The following is a 22,173-nucleotide window of genomic DNA, read 5'->3' as shown; positions in this document are numbered from 1 at the left end:
CTGACGGAAAGATGGGCTCCTGGGGTCCACAGTGGACACTGGACACGCGTGGAAGCGAGTTCTCTTCGTTGTGTTACAGTAAGTCGTCGCCGAAACTATCTGTTGACAGCAGCCTATCGGGCGACATTTTGAGCTGGCTACTGGCAGTTCTATACTGGTACACACGCCGGACGACAGCAGGTGTCAATCATCGAAGTGCGCTTCTCATGCTGGTCTCCAAAACGCTCGTAGTTTCTCGGATCGGTGCCTCTAAAGAGATTGACGAGGGATTCAAGATCTTCTCTCTGACTATGACGTGCATCGGCCAGGTACCACTGTTATTCCAAGTATGGCTTGTTATGCCGATCACAGTTGGCGATGGCTGGACCATTCACTGGCGCCGGTGGACACATCGCGAGCGAGCAACAATGCGCCTTCAGCTGTCGTGGCTGTATACACTCGGAGTGAGTACCGACCGCTATCGGGACTGACAAACAACAGTTATTCTTCGCCTCCATGGGCCTCTTTTGGATCTGCCAAGGGCCCGACACAAGCTGGTTGGTCAAGCCTGAACAAACCCGCGAGCAGCGCACCACGGACACAGACTGGCTGCAGATCATCTCGATCCCGGCTCTTGTCACCTCCGCACTGTTGCAGATGTTCACCAACGCACGCGCAAGGTCATTTGCGGGCGCGTACTCCCTCCAAGCTTACATGGTGCTCGCAAGCAGGACGTTCCACATGCTGTACAACTCCACGCATTTCATGGGCGCGTACTATGCCCGCCCAGGATACCACGTCATCGACTTTGTGCTGGTCGTAGGGGCTCTAGGCGCTGCCTACCAGGCAGCCACATTGCCACGCGTCGAGCAGAATTTGCCCGAGGAGGACGAGTAGAGTGGTGCGAGGGGGATGGCTTACAGAAATGATGCATCCTTGTCCCACCGATCGGATGCTGGGTGTCTGCTTCCCAAACGCAGTCGGGCGCCGATGGTATTCCGGAGCTACACACCTCGCAGATCTGATCTAGCATCAGTCCCAGGAAAGCGTGAGATAGCGCTTGCAGGGTTGTGGTGAGAACAGCGACTCTCGAAAAGGAGGCGTGAGAAATGTCACGAGAGAAGACGCTACACATTAGACGGTGCGAGCCAACGTTCACAGGGAAATATAACGATACCGAATACAGTAACATGATATGTGGACCGCGTCCAACCGCAGCGGCTGCGAGTGATGGCTTAGGACACAGACAGAAGTGCGACCTGGGTGAAGCAAGTCAACGGGCGTACAGTGCGGGGTGACGTGTGAATTGTCAACTGCGGCGGCCCATGCAACTCAGAAAGGGCTGTGGCCACTTAGTTCTTGTGCAGACATCGAGGTATGATGGCCGAGGTTACATGCTGCGCAACGACAGTGGCCTTGGTCTTGGCAGCCCGGGATGAGGCACCCAGCCTATTGCCAAGGAAAAGCTGGGCAGAAGCACTATAGGGAGTGCAGCCTATCTGAACACGAGTACGCCTACAGAAGATCCTAGTGAAAGGGAGGGGCCAGCGTCGACACCTCCCTGCCGATGCAAGCTAGGGTGTTGGGTGCTATCTCGGGGTCAGGGCTCGCTTCTCGCTATGCATAGTGGGACTGATAGGGATTGACAAGAAGCTCGAGGGTGAGTAAGGGCGAGATGAGCAACCAAGAATTAAGATCATATCCTTGTTGGACATGGAGAGACGCGGAAGGGGTGGCGTTGAGCGAAAGTGGCGTCGGGGCGTAACATTGAGCACCTTGGGACGTTTCTGTCACGGAGCAAAATAGAGCCAAACGAGGCGAGGGAATGTGTAAAGCTCGGAAACAAGGTGAGAATGAACGGAAAGGGGTGGTGCGACCCGGTTGTCAGAAGCATACGAGAGGTGTTTGTGGGAAGGAATGTGGACTTCGAGGGCACGGTGACAATGAGTGGGGCAGGAATGGTCACTGGGAAGACAGAGGGCACGGCCCGTGCGCCCGTGCAGAAGATGAAACCAATATATGTGTATTGGAAGTAAATTTACTTTTTTGAAGCCACTTGCTCTGCGGACAACAGTTGGGTGGTCACCTAGTTTGTAACCAGGCAATCATGCATCTAGGTCAAGGACCCACCCTTTTCACTCTCTCACCCCCTCACGCTTGCCAGGTCAGGCCTGTCAGCTATCGAGTGCTTCCGCTGTCAGGGCTCTCAGTGTCTGGGGACTTTCGAAAGTTAGTTGATGGCATCAGACATTCACTTTCCCAATCACTGCGAGATTCATCCCTCCCAGCAAAGGCGATAATGTTACGAACAGCAGGATGCCCCCTTATCCCCATAGCATAGCAGGCCTTTCATGGAAAGGAGATGCAACCTGAAAGTGTGGCAATGCGGTCAAATCACGGCCACACTGTGCGGCTGCAGGTCACTCATTCCCCTTGTGTGTGCTCGTGGGAGCTGCTGCGTTTCTTGGCGTGGCACGATATCGGAAGGTTGATTCACACAGCGCCCATGATCGAGTCGGCGTCTCGTGCCGCAGCAGCTTGCCCAAGACCAGATGGATATAAAGGAGGTCCAATTTCTGCAACTCAACCTCTCGACATCTCTCATTCCAACCTTTCCGCACCCAGCCTTTCCTCTCCTCTCACCTTAACCCACTTCCCAACATCATGCCCACTTGCGAGTCTAACGGTTGCAATGAACCGGCTGCCTATGGCCCTAACAAGGAGTATTGTGCTACACGTGAGTGCCGCCGTGTGTGACAAGGTCCACCGTTCTGCAAGTAGCCGCTGACTACCAGACTCCCTGACCTACGGCAACAACTCGGGGCCGCCCAGCAGTGACGAGGAGGATGATTAATTATGTGAAACCTCAGTCCCTCCGGCGCCGTTTGAGTATGAATCTAGTGAAGTATTGGTGATCGTATGCAACTGTCATACTACCTAAATCCGGTACACCTGCCATACGGCAGGGGTTTCTACATAGCTGAACCGGACTCTAAATTTGTGCAAGCGCTGTGTCTCTACATTACGGGCGGGTACAGTATGCCCAGTATCTTAGGTACTGTATAGGACTGTACAGCTCACATACCTTCGTAGTGAATACCGACAGTCAGTGTGTGCAGTGCAAGGTAACTACCGCCGCTGCGCGGCAGTTTGTCTGTCGCTCATGGCCGCGCCACTTGTGCCGTGTCGCGTGCCATACTATACGTGCCATGTGTTGAGGTGATAGGTGCGCGCTGGCCGTGGCAGGCGCGCCATAGTTTACCTTTGCGCCCCTAAAAGCTCAAAAAGTGCTGTTCTGGGAGAGCGCTGTATTTGTCCTCGGAATGCATACATTATACCAGTCTGTGCACCTTTGGATGGCTATTCTACGGTGTTGGTTGACTGGCTCTAGCAACAAAACTGATAGAGAAATGTAGATTCGCGGGGGACCCTTACTTCCTTCCGGACCTGGCCCGTACATAGTTGTTCATACACATACTATAATTGCCACATGCTTAACTTGAAAAAACCCAACCATGGTCAGAAGACAGGCTGTGACGAATGACAGCCTGCCCTGCTCGTATTTGACTCAACATGCACACCAAGGCAGTGTACAGTAAACCCATGATTCACGTGTCACTCCCTGATGCCATGATCCGCTGTCATGGCCCGCTGTCACGGCCCGCTGTTGTCACCCGCTGTCATCGCCCCCGATTATTCCCACTCATTCGCACGGTCCCATTGCTGGCCCCATTGCTCGTGCTGCTTAGGTATCATTCTTGTGCCTTTCGTGGATTCGAATTCACAGATTCGAATTCACAGCGATGCATAGTTCTCGTGCAATACCAGACGGTCATTAGCCGGTCGCAGCGTTCACGATTGATCGCGGGCTCAGAAGCCTTGCTGCCTCGCCCCTTTCCCCAAGACCAGATGCATATAAGAGAAGGTCAATTTCTGCAATTCGACCTCCCCAAGTATCGCATTGCACTCGCTCCATAGCGAAAGCACCTCCTCTCGCCCGTTTGAAACCCACACGATCCACCTCTCAAGATGCCCACTTGCGAGTCTTTTGGCTGCGATGACGAAGGATGCTACAAGGACGAGTACGGGGACTACTATTGTCCTGATCGTGAGTTTTGTGTCTGACAAGCTCTATCATGTCCACTGACCATCAGACTGGTTGCCTGGCTCCGTGGGCAGCGGGTCCGAAAGTGACAGTGATTAAACATGTGCTATACCTAAATTGTCCAAACCGGCGCCACCTTCGCGCCATTAAGTTTAGTGAATTATGTCAATGATGTTGTTGAACGTGTTGAAGAAAGAAGCTTCGGTGTATGCACCAGCAAGTATGGGATTTTGTGGAAGTGGCTGTGGCTGGTGCGTGAGCACTCGCGTGGTCCTTGCGCTTGTTGACGCCGCGGTTCGCCCATAAGAAGCACCATTCACTTAATTGGACGTGTGCAGCGAATGAGAGATTCCAGGGTGCATGTTATTTCGAAGTAACAACACTCCACTGCTGGTTTTCGTTGTTCCTGGGTGGGCCTTGTGGGTGCCAACGGGCGTCTTCTGCGGTACTGCCAGCGTTTGTTCGATTTGTAGTGACCCCATCGCCTTACTGCTCAACCTCGTATGCCATGCTGCGGTAAGGACCTGCCATGGCTGCTACTGGAATGCCTCAAACTCGTGAGTGCATGATAATTGTATATAGTCTAGGCAGCGGGGAGCGCATCAGATTGCACTTAAAGGGGATCAACTCTATGCTGGTTTAAAATGTGGAGAGTGATTGGCCACCCGAGCTCTGGGAAGCAACGTGTATGAAAGTCAGCGAGGTGTGATGACAAATGAATGATGAACTTGTTTCACACCGAAGCACAAGGGGGAGTTTTGCGCCAGCCAGCGAACGGCACTAGAAACAGATGCATGGCACTGAACACGTCTGAACACGTCTGAACACGTCTGAACACGTCTGCCTTCCGTGAAGAATGATGATGGTGTTAGTTGCCTGTACGCCTGTACAGTAAGGTGCGCATTGTGACTCACATTGTGACTGGGCTTTCTCTCAGGTGGACTGGAAATTGGAAACAAGGCGTGAGGGCCGTGCTCGCGAGGTTGTGGTCACTTGCTGCGAAGCACTGTGAGGAATGTTTGCGCCCCACGGCTCACCGCGGCGGGGATGAGCACGGACCGCTTACCCAAGACTGTGTAGGCGTGAACACAATAGTACAAGGGTGCTATGGTACTATGCAGCCGGCCACCGGTGGGATTCTGATGGAATGATGTGGTGGCGAAAACACCTACTCGGTTCGACTCGACTCGCTGATGGAGAGCCCCTGGCATTCCATTTCCCCACACTTGTACCCAGCACAACGCCGAAATACCCCTCTCCCTCCCTTTCTGCATCTCTCGTCATTTCACCAACATTACTCACTGCTGAATCACCCATGTCACCTCCCGAGTGCAGTGTCGACGGGTGCACCGCGCTTGCTACGGCAGGATCCCAAGCGGTGGGGATGGGCCTCGCTCCTTTCCAGTGCTGGCTGTGCCATCGAAAGCTTTGCACTGAACATCATCCCTGCCAGCTTTTATCCGTAGGTTAACACCAATGACGGACAGCTGACGTTACAGGAGGAGGAGCGCCACCTTGCCAAGATGTTTGCCGGGTGTGTTGTATGGGCGCCCGTCATTCGCGACATTGCTGTAGCTCCAATGAAGCAAGACGCACTGGCCCTCAATCCTCAAGCCTCCACTTGCACTGTCCAGCTGCCCCAGCCGAGCGATTTTGTCGATTTATACCAGCACTTTATGGTTGGAGCCTTCAACATCAACGTCCCGATTACCTTCGATACGGGCGAGCGCTGGCTGGCTCGTGTCGGGCAGGGAGTCTCCTACAGCGAAGACCCCAACTCCGAGCGCCGCCGTGCACGAAGGGAGAGCGAGTTCCAGACTCTCAAGGTCCTTCATGAGGTGGCTCCGTCTTTCATTCCAAGGGTGTGGAAGCCTGAGCGCACAGCAGCCCATCAAAGTGGGTTTATTTTTGAAGCGGGTCATCTAACAACATACAGTTTGTCCCGAATACTACTTTATGGAGTACATCGACGGACAGCCAACCAAGGACTCGGAGGGTCTGCTGGTTCGCCCTCACTACGTCTGCGACATTCGTGGATGGAACCGAGCCACCATTCGGGATCTCGCCGCATTTGCAGTCCAAGCTTCAGCTGTCTCGTTCACCGGCATTGGTTCTCTAGTCCCTCCAGAACAAGACGACCCGTCTGCCCTTCCACATGTGGGCCGTCTTCATGTGCCACGCATCTCCTATAAACTTAAAGAGGGGTCTTACCTTTCCACGGCCGAGCTGTTTTACGCGATGATCGACCGGTCACTTGGGCACTTCAGCAAGCAAACCGGCATTGAGACGGCTAAGAAGAATCTTGGCAAGATCCTCGAGTGTCTCGACATCCGGGACATGATCAGCATGTGCCCAGCCCTTCTTGAGGAAGGCCCTACGTACCTCAAGCACGCTGACCTCAAGCCAAATGTCTTCCTTCTTAAACCCGATGGTAGCCTTGCGGGCATCATCGATTGGGAGTTGTAAGTTCCCGCTCGTGGTCCAAACTGACCCCCAGTACGCGAACCGTGCCCCTCGCTCAAGCCTTCACCTGGGACGGCATGATTTGCGACCTCACCCCCAACCTTACCCCGCTTCAGCTCCTCTATCAAGAGGAGCTCATCGCCCTCGGCAGGCCCGACATTGCAGCCACAGTCCCTGACACGTACAAGTACATGCTCCTGGAGATTGCAATGGACTCCATGTACAACCGCAAGGGGCCAATGACTCTTAAGCAGAGGTGGGATCTGAGGAAGGCTTGGCTCGGCGAGGCTGCTGGTGACGAGCCGACCACTCTCGAAGAGGTCAACGCGGAGGTCTGGGTCCGTCATGCCGACCATCCCCTCCTCCGTCTCGTCGCGTCGGAACCGGCCGAGGACGCCGAATCTGATGAGAAGAACAGCGACCTCACTGTCACCACCCCTGCCACCCCTGAGTCCCTGCCTCAAGCCAATTCTCAGTAAAGAATAGTTTTTCAAGTTCCCGAAAGAAAGTGTCAGAATCTCAGAAAGAATAGCAGAACCAGAACCAAAATTAAAAGAATAAAAGCCAAAAAAAAGTACTATGCATTGTGATACCCTGTGCCTCGTACAGTTTCCCGACGTACAGAACAAGACGTCGTGTATGTTATCCACTGATGAGTCGGGGAGAAGCCAGAGTGATCGAAAAAAGCAAGTGGTCACTCCGGAAAACGCCACCTTGAGCAAAATGTCGAACAATGAGCCTCGTGTCCAGCCTAGTACCCATCCCCTCATGTACCATGTCCTAGCCTAACGAATAGGAGGATGGTCATCTGATCATCTGCCTGTAGGACAGTGCTTGTGTCGGGTAGCTTACCGCCATATGTTCGCCCAGGTGCTACGCTGGGGAGCATGTGTGGCAACTACCCCTAACCCACAAGAAGCGAGCGTCTGTTACCCATTGGAACCTATCACTGCGAGGAATGGTGACTGTGCACAGGGAGCAAGCCACACTAGACTGGTGGTGCATGTCTCACCTTTCCCCTCCCTTGACATAGGTTCCGACAGCTGGCGAGCTTGTAAACCAGTTACTGAGGACAGACACTGCATGGGGACATCCATCAACGCCAGGTTGGCGCCCGTCAGGGGATCCATTCGGCAGTGATGGTGCCGCTGCCCCTCTCCCCAAAACTCCGAGGCGCCCATCCTCCATGAAACGTGACCGACGCTCACCTTCGCGTTAACGTTGTGAGCGCATTAGGTCCATGACCAGATTACCCGTTATCTGTATCCATTGTCTTGACGCGGGTTTCACCGTGTTTCACCGAGCTCGGAGGACACAAGAGACTCGCGGCGTCGTGAGGCACGCGCATCAAAAGAATGGTTCTTGTGCTTCTCCGAAGCCACCACCTCTCTGCATATTCGCACGCCGGCAGACCATTAGCCATCGGTCATGGACGGCTGGGGGACTGGGGTGAGTGAGGAAAGGTCAGTTGACGGTCAACAGCAGTGGACGCCTTAGTCGAAGGCTGAGGGCCTAATGAACATGGTTATACATGGATGCCCTGCCCCACGCGACCATTCCCTACACCTCCACGTTTCTTACTGTGATGGTCGCTCGAATACGTGCCCTGACGGTGCTGGCCGCGTCCTCGCCGCCGCCGTCGTTCTCGTCCTCGTCTCGTCGTGTGTACGCGGAAAGTTGTCGAGGCATCGTTGCTCAGTACGAAAGAAGGCCGTATCCAATGAACGCCCAAAATGCCGCGCCGGCAGCGAGTAGCAGACCCCTTTTGTTCTGTCAGCGATTTTCATCCCCGTCACGACCGTCGTGCCAATTGACTCACCAGGCAGCTCCACGGCGCTTGTAGACTGTCACCACATCCGCTGCACACAGCACGAGACCCGCCAGCGTGACGATGCCGACTTCGCGCCATCGGTCGGCGCGCCCCAACAGCGCGAGCGCGAGCCCAATGCTGAGATCGCGCGCGCCGAGGAGGGGCATGACGTTGGGAATGAAATTGTCGTTGGCCCGGTCGGCCCTGATGAACGCTGCACGCTCGGCGGGGGACGGGATCGGTCGTGGTGTGCCAGCAGCTTGCGGGACGGGGCCGACCAGGAGGACGGCAGCGGCGTGTGGGAAGAGGATGCCGAGGGCGCCGAGGAGACAGTAGCCGCCCGAGACGGACATGCCCAGGGCGCGCCATGTGTGCTGTGAGATTTCCATGGTGTACATGGGGTGGAGAGGGAGGAAGGTTGGGGGTGTGGTGGAAGGAAAAGAAAAAGAGACGGGTGGGTTTGTTGTTGAGTGTGCGCGCAAGTTGGGGGGCATGCGTTGCCGAGTGTGGGGGACCGCGACGTCATATATCTGGGGTTTTGCAGACGACCAACGGTGACTGACGGAGGGATCGGCACACGGGCGGGGCGGAACGGAAATAATCACAAGAGTCGTTGGAATGTTGGGCAGGCATTCAACATGGGGCATTGTCCAGTGCCAGAGCGTTGTCTCAGCGCCAGCTCTTGGCAGCGCACAGTGGCTTGAACTGGCAGCACACATTATTATTGTTACTCGTGGGAACTGGGCAGTCACTACAAAGGTTGAAAAATGGTGGCAGCCAACGGTCGTGTGCGTTGCCCGGGGGGCCGTGCTACTGCCGCCGGCTCTGCCGCACAGCTACTGGCCAAGACTCGCCATAACAGCGCTTCTGTAAACAATCGTGCATGGTGTAGCAATCTTGCATGGTGTAATTGTAGTGTACATGTACACGATTTACTGCTTCGTGTCCTTGTCCTTGTCCTCGGTGTTCTCCTGCTTGGCACGCTTGACGTCGTCGGTCTTCACTCCTGCCGCCTCGGCCGCACGCTCAGTCTTCTTCTCCTCGGGCGACTTGGCATCGTCGATCTCCTGCTGGACGTTGGCAATGCGGTTGTCGACTGTGGAAGTTTGTCAGCTAAAGAACGCCTCGCATTTACAGCTGACACTTACTGAGGTTGTGGAGAGCAAGAACGGTACGGATGATAAGGCCAAGGTAGACCATGACGTTCTGGTCGTTGACCTGGACGCGGAAGGCCTTGCCGAGCTCGACGTCGCCGCCGAGCTGAGGCAGGAGGCCGACAATCTCCTGGACCTGGTAGACAATCTGGTGGTTGACGGGCACCTTGCCCTTGCGGACGTCGTTGAGGTACTCGGAAATCTCGACCAGGCGGGCGTGGAGACCACGGAGCGACTCGAGCTGGGACGCGACACGGGTCGAGAGCGACTGGGTGGTGAGGAGGGACGAGGACTGGGATGCCGACGAGTTGGAAATGTCGCGCAGGAGGTGCTCGACACCAATCTCCTCTGCCTCCTCTGCCTCAATCGATGTTGGGACGTGGGTGAAGGTACGCTGAGTGGCGGTACCGTCGTCACGAATCTCCTCCACGGCGAAGTAGGCATCCGTGGGGATACCAGTGTCGCCACGGCCACCGTGCGCGCGCACATCCACAATCACCATCACTGGACGAGGGCAGAAGCGCTTGAACAACTCGCTAATCTCCAGGTCCGACGAGCGCAGGCGCGGGCCGGTGTGGTAAAAGCCTATTGGCCTCTCCTTCGCTGAAGAGGTGTTAGCAGCTGGTTCGACAAAAACAGTTACAAGCTGTACTTACCGTTCACCTTACGGAACATGCGCCACATCTCCTCCACATAGTCAAGGTCAAGGAAGAACGTCTTGGGATCTCGTTCATCCTCCTCGAACGGAACAGCGAACCTGTGGATTCAAGGAAAGGTGGACAACCACGGAGAAGGCGGGGGAAGGTGGAGGAAGGAAGACGGAGGGTGGAGGAAGAAGGAGGGAGGAGGGAGGAAGGCGTTTGATGACGATGACAGGTCAATAGACAGGCAGCAGAACGAGTGGACGGCGCGACAAGGAAAGGAAAACAACTGTCAGCTCAAATCATTAACACCTCCCAGCTGACTCACGAGTTGGCAACGTTGATGGTAGTGCCGTCGTCCTGGCCCAGGAGCACACCGAGGACGCGCTTCTTGTTGGGAAGAGGCACGCGCGAGGCGTGGTCGACGACCGAGAGGAGGACAAGGGGGTGGATCACGCTGGAGGGATGGTTAGTACCTCTGCTCTGTCCGATACCCTCGCGCTGGGAAATGCAGCTGCCTTCACGCCATGGTAGCCGAGGCACCCGCACAGTACAGCACAGCCCCAGCGCCAGGCTTATCCACCACCTCTTGATCAGAAGCGCCGGATGAACACACGCGCAAGGGCAGAGCTGACACTCACACATTCGTCGCGGAAAGCTCGTTAACCTGGATGTCAGCTGCAACAAGGCGGTGTTAAGCTCACCTGAGCAGTGGTGAGGCCGGGCATGGTGCCGCTATCCTCTGGAAGATGAATGGGTTGGGGTGTTGGAGAGAACTGCTCGAGATCAATGACGGCTTTGGTGGTCGATTCAACACACGCGCGTCAGCGTTCACCAGTTGACGGAAGCAAATCGGCGGAGAACGAGGACGGTGTTGGAATTGGAAGGCGTGCGCCCGTGCCAGCATGCCTATAGAATTCAACAAAGATGCCGCGATATCGATGTCTGGTGTGGCCGGTGTGGCCAGTGGCCTGTGGACTGGTTTCATCATAGACAGACACATGCATAGTATATGGATGATGCGGTAAGCGGATAAGGTGGAGAGGAGGGGTGAGTTGTGGCAGCACAGTTGGGCAAGTGGAAATAGTGGTGGTAACGGCTGTCGATCGGTCGGCGACTCACCCCGTCACAGTTGTCAGCCCATCAGTACTTGTGCATCCAGCACGTCGTGCGGGTATCTTGGCATCCCTGGTACACTTCAATCTTCTGACCGTCTACAATCACGTGAACTGGATGGGTTAGCACGGTGTCGCAGCTTGTGAAACCTACAGTGGCAAGGTAGCTCTCGGCGACGATACGCGCGCGGGCGTTGAGGGACAGCTTCATCTCGGAGATCTCCTTGTCGACGTCCTCCATAAACTGGATGATAAAGTCGACGAGCTTGTGCTTGAGCATGGTCTCGGAGTGGAAGTTGGTGATAAGGAAGGAAATGTCGTAGCCCTGTTGTTGCAAGCCAGTCGCCAGTGAATGCACGAGCAAGGTCAATATAGCAAAATGGCGGAGCATGCAGCAGCATAGACGACAAGAGGCAACGGGCAGAGTGGGAAGAAGTCATGTCAGCACAACACAATGCACATTGTGCGCAGGAGACACGTACAGGCAGGGGCGTGCGACGGAGAATGACGAAACCCTCAGCGCGCATCATCATGAAGCGCGTAAACTTGTGGCAGAGAATCTTCTCGATCTCGTCCGCCTGCTTGATCGAAATCGAGATACGGATCGAGTTGATAGAGGGCTCGATGAGCACCCTCTCAGATTCGTTACGCGACACAATCAGAGGGTTGAGGAGCACCTCGGGTGTGGTCCTGGGGGTCAGTGGTGCGCCTGGCGGACGAGTACCGAAGCTCACTTAGCCTCGACCTCGGGCTTGTTATGCCTCTCAACAACCTGCGAGGAGAAGTTCTCCAGCGTAAGAGCCGCCGTGAGGGTGGCCCGCACGGCGTTGAGGTAAGGGCGGAGGGTGTTGGACTGGAGAGAGTGTCAGTGCGCCGTACGAGGAGCTGTCAAAGCCCTTCAAGACAGCTCACCATGGCGAATAGATTTGGAGGAGGGAGGAGAGGAGTAAAGAGAGGCCTATCCAGCGGGTGAGGAGCGCAAGGGTACCGCGGAGGACGGGGAGGGCGTTGGAGGTGGTGTAGATGTGACGGCGATGATGAGCTGGACACGACGAGCGACGTCGGGGCTGTGGGTGCGTCACAGCCTGCCCTGAATTCCGTGATTACGTAAACAAAATAGGCACACGGAGAGGATAGCAAGCCTAAGTAATCGCCTATATTATCTCTGCTTCCTAGTTATACGTAAGCGTTCTCGCCTCGCCCCGCTCGCTCTGCTCATCTCCATGACTGCGGGCGGCGCATGCGCGGCGCGTGCAGGGCATGCAGTGGTGGCTGGGCGTTCTACGCGCTCATGTAGTGTGCCTGGAAGCTGGCGGAAGGATCAAGAGAGCTCGATGGACGGAAGTAAAAAGTTTGAAAGAGGGGGTCCATCCACCCAACGTCACCGCCAGAACACTAGTTAATAGAGGGCGGCCCCGGACGAACGTTTCCAAACATCCCACCAAAACATCCTCTTCTCTCTCTCCCTCTCCACTACCCCCCAACACTCTCTCTACCAAAAATGACTGTCCGCATGAACCTCTGGGTACGTACATGCTAGCTTCACCACCTGTCTTGTTCCCCACCCCCCCGTAGCTGACCATCCCTTCAGTCGCTCACCCTCGTCCCCGGCGAGCCGGTCCCCCTTTACGTCCGCCGCGACTTCCAGATCACCAACGCCGCCCTCACCGAGGAGCTCCGCTCCAACGACGGCCGCTCGGTTGTCAAGGTCACCCACCACCCCATCCCCGCCTCTGCCTTTGAGTCGGACTCTGAGTTTGACTCGGACGAGGAGATGGACGACGAGGAGATGGACGCCATGATCGCCGAGAACGAGTCGGACGACGACGCCGAGGAGGCCGCTGAGGCCGAGGACAAGGAGGGTGACGACGAGGAGGAGTCGGACGACGAGGAGGAGGACGACTTCTCGGACGACGAGGACATTGAGGAGACCTCGGTCCTCTGCTCGCTCACCGCCGGCAAGTCGGAGCAGGCTGTCCTCAACCTCACTTTTGTCGAGGGCGAGGTTGTCATCTTTGAGGTTTCCGGCCCCAACGCCGTCCACCTCATGGGCAACTACGTCAACCAGTGGCCCGAGGAGGAGTCGGACTGCGACTCGGACTGCGAGTCGCACGACGACTACTCGGACATGGGTCTCGACGAGGACGAGTTCTCGGTCGAGGAGTTCTCTGAGGACGAGGAGATTGCCCCCAAGGGGTAAGTCGATATAGCCTCTATGCGGAGCACAGCTAACACCTTTACAGCAAGATTGTCGCCATCGAGGAGAAGAAGGTCGAGAAGAAGGCCGCCAAGAAGGAGGAGAAGAAGGCCGAGCCCGTCAAGGCCACCAAGCGCAAGGCTGAGGAGGAGCCCGAGGCTTCGCCCGCCAAGGCCCTCTCGAAGGCCGAGAAGAAGAAGCTCGCCAAGAAGGCCAAGACCGAGGAGGCCCCCGCCGCCGCTGCCGCCCCCGCCGCCCCCAAGGAGAAGGAGACCAAGAAGGTGAGGAAGAACTAGAAGACGACGACTCGACAATCGAAGAACGCGCGATATCTTTTCCCCACCCATCCTCCTCCATCCTTCCTTGCAGACTCAAGCCGTTCCAAGCTTTCAAGTCTAGCAACACGTCCTCCCCAACTTCATGACCCCCTCCACCTTATTTTGCACCAAGAAAGGCCGCCTTGGGCCAACCCTCACGACTATAGGAAGTAATGCACAGCGTAACTTGTTGTTCCGCTGTTTGCATTGCTCTCTTTGTTGCGGTTACTGGGCTTGGTGCTAATTGTGTTATCATCGCGCGTCTTCGGCTGTCGTCAGAGTCTGATCTCACCTGTGTCAGTTAAACTAACGCCATCACAGAAGACTCTCCCCTCGGGTCTTGTTATTGAGGACGTCAAGGTCGGCGACGGCCCCGCCGCCAAGCCCGGCAAGCGCCTCGGCATGCGTTACATCGGCAAGCTCACCAACGGCAAGCAGTTTGACGCCAACACCGGCGGCAAGCCCTTCTCGTTTGTCCTCGGCCGCGGTGAGGTCATTGCCGGCTGGGACCAGGGTCTCGCCGGCATGGCCGTTGGTGGCGAGCGTCGTCTCACCATCCCCGCCAAGCTCGCCTACGGCAACCAGAAGATTCCCGGAATCCCCGCCAACTCGACCCTCAAGTTTGACGTCAAGCTTGTCTCCATCAACTAAGCTATAGAGAAAGAGTTTTGTCGTGAAGTTGGGCGTCTTGTATGATAGAGGAGCTGGCCCAGGAGGCTAGGACTACATACATAAAACACAATAAAAGCCGTCTGGTCTCTTGGACACGGCATCCCATGTAATGCATACACAGTGGCATGGTGTAACTCATGAATGGCAGAACTCTGGCAAATAACAAACTAATTCAGCCGTCGTAATCATAAATGTGGCCCTCGTCGGTTTCAATCTTGAACTGCTCGGGCGACATGGTCTGGCGGAACTCGTCCAAGGTGAGGAACTCTACGCCACTGGCCAACTTGATGACCACCTCGTTCAGGTTGGGCTCAAAAGCCTTCTTGCCCTCCTCCTCGATGATTGCGCGGTGCGCAAACCCGGCCATTTCGTTTCTCGCCACCCTCTCCATCTCCTTCCTCCCCTTGTCGGTCGTCCAGACGGCGTCGTCCCCGCCCCACTCCCTCGAGCTCGGAATGTCAGGACACAGAATGGCCCGCGGAGGGAGGCTATCAAACCCGACAATGGTCACCTTGACAGGTTTGCCGTACACGAGGAGAGTGTCGACGAGGTGTTCCGCGACCCGTTGGAGAATGTTGAGCAAGGTGTACAGGTGGACGGATGCAAACCCGGCCCTGGACTTGGTGGCGGGGCGGAAGACGATGACGAGCTCGCGGAGGGTCTCGATGCAGAGCGCGACGTCGTGCGGTCGCCGAATGCCCCTTTCAGCCACAAAGGAGTAGTTGAGAACTACACGAGCGGCGCGGAACCACGTTCCGCCACTGTTGTCATTTCCGAGCGATTCAAACGAGACAATGCGGTCGACGTTGACGTGCTGGAGCAGATCCCACATCCGGTGGGTGGAGAAGCGCTGGCCAAACTTGCTCTTCTTGATACGCAACGTAGGGGACTGGGTGCGCATCAGTAGCCCACGGAGGAAATCCAGCTTGACAGGACCGCAAATGTCGACCACCTTGGAGTGCTGGATGTACTTGTGCATCCTGTCCAGGTCCCACATCCGGATCCTGAGCGCGAGGTCCGGGTCGATGGGACGTCTGCTGAGTCCCGCAGCGTAGTCGCGACGGTATTGAGCGCACGCCTCCTTGACGGCGTACGGGATCTTGTTTGGGTGTTCCCAGCTGGGGAACCGGCCGTCGACCGCCGTGACGACTCCGGTCTCCACCTTGACATGTTCGCCGATCATCGGGGTGATTCTGTTTTCGTAGGCCTTGCATGTCGCACGGAGGGCGACTAGGGCCGAGTAAGATGCATACGAGATGATTTCGTCCATGATGTGGGGGAACATCTGTGAGTCCAAGAGGCACCTGGAGAGGATTCCGACCATGGTGAAATGTATAAAACCCTGGTTAATGTGGCGCAAGTGGTAGTATGAAGTGATAGAAGTGGCGCCCCGGATGAGCTGGAAAGATTGATGGTAGTGCATGTCTCTCGAGAATGGTTGTTATAACTCTAGAGAATGGTGTCAATTGCCAGTCAGTTGTGGACATGTCCACCGAAAGCGATCGGCCGCTGAAGGCATTTTTGGGCGCTCACGAACAATCAGGCCAGATCCTATTCCGTCGCATTCCCTCACTGATCAGAACTGACCACCAGTGCAAGCCTACGTGATCACCATCAATAATCCCAATAACACGTAATTACTCTGGAGTGCATGAAGGAGAGATTGCATGGGTATAGCAATCGCAGTGCATTTACAGTGCGTCAATGAGAAAATCTGCAAAAATGGCCGAAAAATCTGCTCCTCGTCATTCCCATCGCTCCTCCTGCAGGGCAAGTATCCTTCGACCTGACTACCCGACCCCAGACCCCACGTCCATCTGGACTGCACAGTCCATTCACGATACGCCTTACAAGGCTGCCTAAGCCCACGTCTCTACAGTTGGAGGTGGGCTGGTAAATTCCATCCCGTCATCCTTCCACAACATCCTCCTCAACATCAAAGCCTGGTTATATCAGTCGGTAGATAGTTTGACTCTTACTCCATTGTTAAGATATCAAAATGTCATGGGTTCGAGCCCCATACTAGGCTTCTAGTTGTTCAGCAAGTGTTCAAGCTTGCGAATACCTTTTGCTTTGCGTGTGTGTAGCTGTCTTGAGGTCTGGCATGTGGGCGGCAGCCGGGAAATGAATGTTTAGTGCGTGAATGGGTCACGTTTTGCCATGTTGACTGGCTGTCTGCCATCATTGCCACACGTGTTTCACCTCTGTATTTGATCACCCTGATCTTGCGTTGTTCGTCTTTTGAAGAGCACCTGGTGGAAGCGTGAAACGATGAAACGACTACATGCCGCGAGCCGTGGAAATGGCTGGAAATGCCCCCGAAATTACGTTCATCCGAGTTGCACCTGAGTTTCCCAATTGTGAGTGATCACTACACCGACAGTCTCTCCACCACTGAGTCAATAGGGGTCACAGTAGCAGTAATTTCAGTGCTCGCTACACACACTGATGAAGGTGATGGATCTGGGAGGTTGCTGACTGATGGAAGCGGAACACTTTCCACATTCCCCTGGTGGTGGGATTATGGCGTACCTTCTCCGTCGGTATTGCCTGACGGCCATCACCAGTTCCACGACACAACATTGATATAACGGCTGCTGGCTACTATTGTCTTTGTCTTACTGGTACTCCATCAATCCCCCAACCATGCCCGCAGACATCCCCGTCAGAGCCGCCATTGGCCGTGAGGACACCAGCCGAGGGTCTCCGGTCACCAGCTCCGATGCCAACGATGAAAGCCCCCGACCACCACTCACTCCCATCATCAATGTCCAGCAGGCGCCCCATCAACCACCCCGCTCCGCAGCGGTACACAGCCAGTGGACGGACGACGATGTGAAGCACCTGAAGGAACTAGGCGCGGTAATCGAGCCAGCCCCAGTCTCAGTGCGCAAGCGCGGCCGCCCTGCCAAACCCAACAACAACAAGAGTTCGACCCCGACTGTAACCTCTTCAGAGGCCGTCAAGCCGAAGAGAAAGTACACTCGGCGCACCCCGCAGGCTGGCGGGACTGCAGCGGTTTTGAAGCCCAAGTCCCAGCCGAACTCCAAATCCAACACCCCAGCCACCGACCACAGCGACCAACCCTCACATGCCACCGACCACGGGGATTCCCAAACCACCAGCCACGACAATACCCACCACAATGACATTAACACGGACGGCACTGCTATAGCCACCTCCAGGGACGTGTCTGAGCTCAAGCTTCAGAGCTGTATGAAAGCCCTCACCTGCGGTGGACGCCAGATGAACCCGACCAAGATCGTGTGGATGTCTTCAGCCCAGCTTAAGCAGGAGGACGCGTCGGCCAACCACATGCTCTGGGCGCTCTACCGCGACGAGCGGCTTTGGGGCAGTCGAGAGGACCGGTTGGCGTACTTGGAGACGTTCTTTGTGGAGGAAGCGTGAGTGTTCTGTACAGTATCTCGCCACAGGTGAGTTGTTGTTCCCATCGCTCATTCTGCCAGTCGCGTATTGGACCAGTTTGGCATCACCTTTGACAACCCCATCATCCCCCGGATCGTCCTCTTTGGCTGGGGCCAGAACCACGACAAGTGGCACCTCATGTTCAAGTTCCACCACCTGGAGCAGCTCTACGGCAAGCTTGACGTCAAGGAACACAATGGCGAGGACTTCATGCCTACGATTCGGGCGCGTCTGGAGGAAGGAAGCGTCACGGCGCTCGGTGAGGCAGTTGTCCGTAGCAAGAAGCGCCTGGAAGCCATCCGCGATTAGTGAGTGGGGGAAGTGTCACTGTCGGGGTTGCCTCTGGCTGACCGATCTAGCTTTGTCACCGAGTCATACCTGTCCGCAATGCAGGACGCTTGCCGGGCCCTGTCCGAGCTCTATCCATGGGCCTCGTCGTCTCTCATGTTCTCGGCCGATGAAGCGTTCGGGTATCAGATTGCCTTCATGTGAGCCCATCCCGTGTTCCGCTGTGCCGAGGACCCACACTTACTGCTCAACGTACAGCAAGGCCGAGCTCTGGAACCTTATCGCGATCGGCGCGCTGCGGCAGGGCCACAGGAGTGCAGACCAGTGGTTCTACATCCAGGCCGGGCATACCGCCCTAGCGGCGCTGTCCAGTCGTTATGTGCCGTGCTATGCCGCGAGGGACGCGCTGAACTGTGGGTTGCAGCTAAAGCGAACCTGGACGAAGCTGACAGATACAGGTCTTGCAGACGCTATCCGCGCTGAAGCTGAACTCTGCGCTCGTCGAGGCGTCCCGGACGAAGCGGGGCTCATGAGGTATCACGGGGCTCAGATGCCCACATTGTGCAACCTCGCCGCTGAAAACATTGCCCGCAACTTTGTGGACAGTTCCAGTTGGGCTCATGAGTACTGCATTGACCACCATGTCTGCGTCGAGAGGCGGATGTAGCCGAACAGTGTATGGATGATGCAACAGATGCATGAGGGCCTGAGAGTGTTGCATGGAACAGGCGAGAGGAGTTATACAGCGTAGAGATACGTAAAGGCGGTGAGGAAAGGTAGAGATTGCGAGCCGGCGGCCAGCGCCCGCAGATGGTGACGGAGATTCGGCGCTCACTCCTCGGTCTCGAGTTTAAACTGCTCTGGCGGGACACTGGCGCGATACTCGTCGAGCGAGATGACCTGGAGGTTCTTCATAACCATCTCCACACGCTCATCCATCGTGGACCCGTCGGGCAGCGATTGGAGGAAGTCCTCGTCCTCGTCCTCGGTCTTCATCTGGATGGCTTCCTTGATCGCACGCAACACTTCCGCGGTAACCTCCTCCTCGCTTGCCTCGGAGTGCATGAAGAAGACTTCGGGGTTGAGCGAGAAGACGTTCACGAGCGTGACCTTGGCAAGGGGGAGGTATGCGGCAATATCGGCAAAGAGGCCGGACAGGAGACCCGCGAGGTGGGGCAGGCCTTGGCGTAGGGGATCGGCTTCTGCAATGGCACTGGTCACCTCGCGCAGTCGGAAGCGGTGCACGGGGCCTTGGCGGATGAACATGAACACGCGCTCGGCAATGTACTCTTTCGTCATGTTGGCCGACTCTGGCTCGTCCATGTCGCCTCGGGATTGGAAGAAGTAAGTGTGCACCATCCGGTGGGCTGATATGGCAGCCATGCGGCGAGGTGAGCTGCCCTCACCGTCCATGATGGGCCAGAGGGGCTCATCCCTGTCGTCATGGAGCAGCCTCCGGGGACCATTGAGGTGCTGGAACGTGACCACTGATTGCACGTAGTTGGCGTACAGCTCTGTCAAGCGTGCTTCCTTGATCACTTCGGCGTCCGCGTCAAAGTCCATGTCACCCATCGAGCGAATGGCCCATGGGTCCTTGCCGTTGTGGTCCGGGACGAAGCGCAGGGTGATGGGGTGCTTGAGGTAGCTCAACACCTCATCAAAGCGCCATTCAAGGACTATGCCGACCAGGTCGATGACGCGTGTCGCATGGAGGCAACAAATCAGGCGCGTATACCACACCACATCGTCCAGCATCGGGTGCGACAATTTGGTCGTATGTTTGATAGCCTTTGGTTGAATCCATGGCTTGTTGAGAATGGTGACGTCCACTTGATCTGCCTCAGGCTCGCGGTCGTATGCACCAAAGCCCAGTTCAATTTCCTGCCACTCAGCAAAGACAGGGATCCGGCCGTCATGCGCGCTGATGTGCACCATCTCTCGCAGGTCCTTTTCCACTTTCGCACTTGCTGGATCTTCGAAGGTTGGTTGACACATGTAGAGATGCCGCCCCAGTAGCGGTTCAGCCAAGGTGCGCCTCCGCCGGTCTACGCTACGCAGTGCCATGAGGGTGCCGTAGTCCGTCACAGAGGTGCAGATGAGGTCCATGAGGTCCGGGAACATGGTAGAGTCGAGGACCTGGTCATCCCCCTTCAGTGTTGGCTCGCGTGAGGGGCGGGACGACATCTTGACACGCTTGACACCGCCGGGCGGCATCTTGTGTCGGTAGTGGTAGTTGTGGTGGGCGCTGAACATAATTGGACAGGTGGTTGTGTTATGGTTGCAAGTGAGAGTGTATGTATGTCTTGAAGTGTGGGATTGGTGGTATGTGGGCTTTGTGGGGAGGTGATGTCATTGTGGCCGGCGCAGCGAAAGCGATTTGCCGACCAGTCGGCGAGAAATGTTGGTGGCGAATTGGATTCGAATCGTCCAGGCGATGTCGACGAGAAACGCATCGCCAATGTCGACACAAACTGCGATGCCCGTGTCCCTGCTGCAGCTCTATAGCATGGGGCCCGTCAAGAAGATGCCCAAGTCTCACCGGTAATGGGCAGGAGTCAGAAGGCCGGCTCCAGTGGCATCTCCGGTGTGGCTCGCGGCCATCCATGGCACGACCTGCACGCAGTCTGGGCGTCTCACCTGTTCTATGTAGTCAGTCAAGGCGCGTGGCACATTACGAGAACACGTTCACCCCCGCACACTTGCGCCGCCCCGAGTGGCTTTGTGCGGGCCCCAGGTCGCCACAGACCACCACTTCCACTTCCCATATTTCTCCTGCCCCTCCCATGCAAAAAACAAACGCTGCAATGCTCTCACAGGCTAGAGGACGAGGAGAGCGAAAAAGGAAGGTCACGACGGGGATCGAACCCGCGATCTCCTGATAATCGAAGATTGAATCGTAGTCAGACGCCGTACCATTTGGCCACGCGACCGACGATGAATGTTGCAAAGTGCAAAGAGACCGAAGATGGCCCATGTTTATTTGAGACAAACGGCGTCGTTGGACCCCAGCACACAAGCAGCGTGTATAGTCCAACGAGACTGCATGGTGGCCTAGGGAGGGCAAGTGCATGGTCCAGGTTCTATAATACCCCATGCTGACAGCAGAACAGCGGCGCCGGCCCGCCGAGCTTGCCTAATCGGCCGACTCGTCCGTCTCAATCTCAAACTCTGTCGCCGATAGTGTGGCACGATACTCGTCCCACGTGAGAAAGGCGAGGTTCTTCATGGCCAGGTCGGTGCGCTCCTGAGAGGTGAGGGGACCAAGGTAGGTGATGCCCTGTATTGTCCTGAACCGGTGATGAATGCAGCCTTGGAAGGTCTCAAGCACCTCGCGTTGCAGGTCCGCTTGTTCGGCTTTCTCGTGGAGGAGAAAGTATTTGGGGTTCAACACGCCCAGGTTGACAAACGTGACTTTGCGCTCTGGCTTGTGGACGAGGCACTGAGCAATCGACTCCAGTGTGCGGAAAATGTCTGGATAGTTGGGCACATCGTCGTCCACGAGGAGGTGAAGTGTTGGGCGGCGTCGCGGCGGCGGTTGGCGGATTTCCGGTCCACGTCGTTGGAAGACGATGAACACTTCTGTGGCCGTGTACGCGTAGTTGAAGATGGGCATGAACCTCAATTCCTCCCGCTCCGTAAAGATAAGGTTGTGGACCACACGTTTGGCGCCTCGTAAGCTGCGCCTGGTCGTACTGGGTCCGTTGCCCATCAACGCCTCAAAGGATGGAAGAACGCCGCCTTCGATGTTCGGCGTTGGTGAGAGTGGCTCTTCTATTACTTGTGGGCCGTTGAGGTGCTCGAACGTTACAATGCGGCCAACCCGGCTGGGATATTCGCAGTTGGACTCGTTCGTGGTCCACCCAGGTGGTTGGGACCACGGGCTACCTCCACGGTCATCATAGCGGAATCGAAGCGTAATGTTGTGTTTGTGATGGGCGAGGAGGAGCCACTTGTCAGGAGACGGAACTGGACCGACGACGTCCAGAATTCGTGTATCGCTGAGAGC

General features: G+C 56.2%; 11 protein-coding genes and 2 non-coding genes across 13 annotated transcripts; 6 read left to right on the top strand and 7 right to left on the bottom strand.

The window, feature by feature from the left end:
• Positions 1-407: 407 nt before the first annotated feature.
• EHS24_004342 (uncharacterized protein) lies at positions 408-876 on the top strand (the record flags this gene model as incomplete). The annotated part of the gene is made up of 2 exons (XM_028619930.1): positions 408-443; positions 481-876. The coding sequence occupies 2 exons, from the start codon at positions 408-410 to the stop codon at positions 874-876; spliced, it is 432 nt and encodes a 143-aa protein (XP_028478902.1).
• Positions 877-4,008: 3,132 nt separating this feature from the next.
• Positions 4,009-6,550, top strand: EHS24_004341 (uncharacterized protein; the record flags this gene model as incomplete). Its single annotated transcript, XM_028619929.1, has 4 exons — positions 4,009-4,087; positions 4,134-4,150; positions 5,584-5,980; positions 6,021-6,550. 4 exons carry the CDS (start codon positions 4,009-4,011, stop codon positions 6,548-6,550), a joined length of 1,023 nt encoding a protein of 340 aa, XP_028478901.1.
• Positions 6,551-6,624: 74 nt separating this feature from the next.
• On the top strand, positions 6,625-7,026 carry EHS24_004340 (uncharacterized protein; the record flags this gene model as incomplete). Its single annotated transcript, XM_028619928.1, has 1 exon — positions 6,625-7,026. The coding sequence occupies one exon, from the start codon at positions 6,625-6,627 to the stop codon at positions 7,024-7,026; it is 402 nt and encodes a 133-aa protein (XP_028478900.1).
• A 1,216-nt stretch (positions 7,027-8,242) lies between these two features.
• Positions 8,243-8,746, bottom strand: EHS24_004339 (uncharacterized protein; the record flags this gene model as incomplete). The annotated part of the gene is made up of 2 exons (XM_028619927.1): positions 8,243-8,309; positions 8,367-8,746. 2 exons carry the CDS (start codon positions 8,744-8,746, stop codon positions 8,243-8,245), a joined length of 447 nt encoding a protein of 148 aa, XP_028478899.1.
• Positions 8,747-9,289: 543 nt separating this feature from the next.
• RPN8 (proteasome regulatory particle subunit) lies at positions 9,290-10,880 on the bottom strand (the record flags this gene model as incomplete). The annotated part of the gene is made up of 6 exons (XM_028619926.1): positions 9,290-9,453; positions 9,506-10,114; positions 10,168-10,268; positions 10,481-10,609; positions 10,794-10,819; positions 10,857-10,880. 6 exons carry the CDS (start codon positions 10,878-10,880, stop codon positions 9,290-9,292), a joined length of 1,053 nt encoding a protein of 350 aa, XP_028478898.1.
• Positions 10,881-11,372: 492 nt separating this feature from the next.
• Positions 11,373-12,182, bottom strand: ARC19 (Arp complex subunit; the record flags this gene model as incomplete). The annotated part of the gene is made up of 5 exons (XM_028619925.1): positions 11,373-11,381; positions 11,422-11,592; positions 11,750-11,957; positions 12,002-12,120; positions 12,180-12,182. The coding sequence occupies 5 exons, from the start codon at positions 12,180-12,182 to the stop codon at positions 11,373-11,375; spliced, it is 510 nt and encodes a 169-aa protein (XP_028478897.1).
• A 586-nt stretch (positions 12,183-12,768) lies between these two features.
• Positions 12,769-14,432, top strand: FPR4 (peptidylprolyl isomerase fpr4; the record flags this gene model as incomplete). The annotated part of the gene is made up of 4 exons (XM_028619924.1): positions 12,769-12,792; positions 12,859-13,463; positions 13,511-13,745; positions 14,103-14,432. 4 exons carry the CDS (start codon positions 12,769-12,771, stop codon positions 14,430-14,432), a joined length of 1,194 nt encoding a protein of 397 aa, XP_028478896.1.
• Positions 14,433-14,625: 193 nt separating this feature from the next.
• On the bottom strand, positions 14,626-15,723 carry EHS24_004335 (uncharacterized protein; the record flags this gene model as incomplete). The annotated part of the gene is made up of 1 exon (XM_028619923.1): positions 14,626-15,723. The coding sequence occupies one exon, from the start codon at positions 15,721-15,723 to the stop codon at positions 14,626-14,628; it is 1,098 nt and encodes a 365-aa protein (XP_028478895.1).
• A 671-nt stretch (positions 15,724-16,394) lies between these two features.
• EHS24_004334 lies at positions 16,395-16,482 on the top strand. The gene has a single exon. It is a non-coding gene; the product is annotated as a tRNA-Lys (tRNA).
• Positions 16,483-17,099: 617 nt separating this feature from the next.
• On the top strand, positions 17,100-18,834 carry EHS24_004333 (uncharacterized protein; the record flags this gene model as incomplete). The annotated part of the gene is made up of 5 exons (XM_028619922.1): positions 17,100-17,857; positions 17,921-18,187; positions 18,239-18,367; positions 18,426-18,580; positions 18,626-18,834. 5 exons carry the CDS (start codon positions 17,100-17,102, stop codon positions 18,832-18,834), a joined length of 1,518 nt encoding a protein of 505 aa, XP_028478894.1.
• Positions 18,835-18,998: 164 nt separating this feature from the next.
• EHS24_004332 (uncharacterized protein) lies at positions 18,999-20,420 on the bottom strand (the record flags this gene model as incomplete). The annotated part of the gene is made up of 1 exon (XM_028619921.1): positions 18,999-20,420. The coding sequence occupies one exon, from the start codon at positions 20,418-20,420 to the stop codon at positions 18,999-19,001; it is 1,422 nt and encodes a 473-aa protein (XP_028478893.1).
• A 591-nt stretch (positions 20,421-21,011) lies between these two features.
• Positions 21,012-21,097, bottom strand: EHS24_004331. Its single transcript has one exon. It is a non-coding gene; the product is annotated as a tRNA-Arg (tRNA).
• Positions 21,098-21,300: 203 nt separating this feature from the next.
• Positions 21,301-21,780, bottom strand: EHS24_004330 (uncharacterized protein; the record flags this gene model as incomplete). Its single annotated transcript, XM_028619920.1, has 1 exon — positions 21,301-21,780. One exon carries the CDS (start codon positions 21,778-21,780, stop codon positions 21,301-21,303), a length of 480 nt encoding a protein of 159 aa, XP_028478892.1.
• Positions 21,781-22,173: the final 393 nt, after the last annotated feature.

The sequence above is a fragment of the Apiotrichum porosum genome, assembly GCF_003942205.1.
Source record: "Apiotrichum porosum strain DSM 27194 chromosome Unknown scaffold_2, whole genome shotgun sequence".
Taxonomy (NCBI): domain Eukaryota; kingdom Fungi; phylum Basidiomycota; class Tremellomycetes; order Trichosporonales; family Trichosporonaceae; genus Apiotrichum; species Apiotrichum porosum.
The sequence above is the reverse complement of the archived record's forward strand: the minus strand, read 5'-3'. Positions and strand labels throughout refer to the sequence as shown.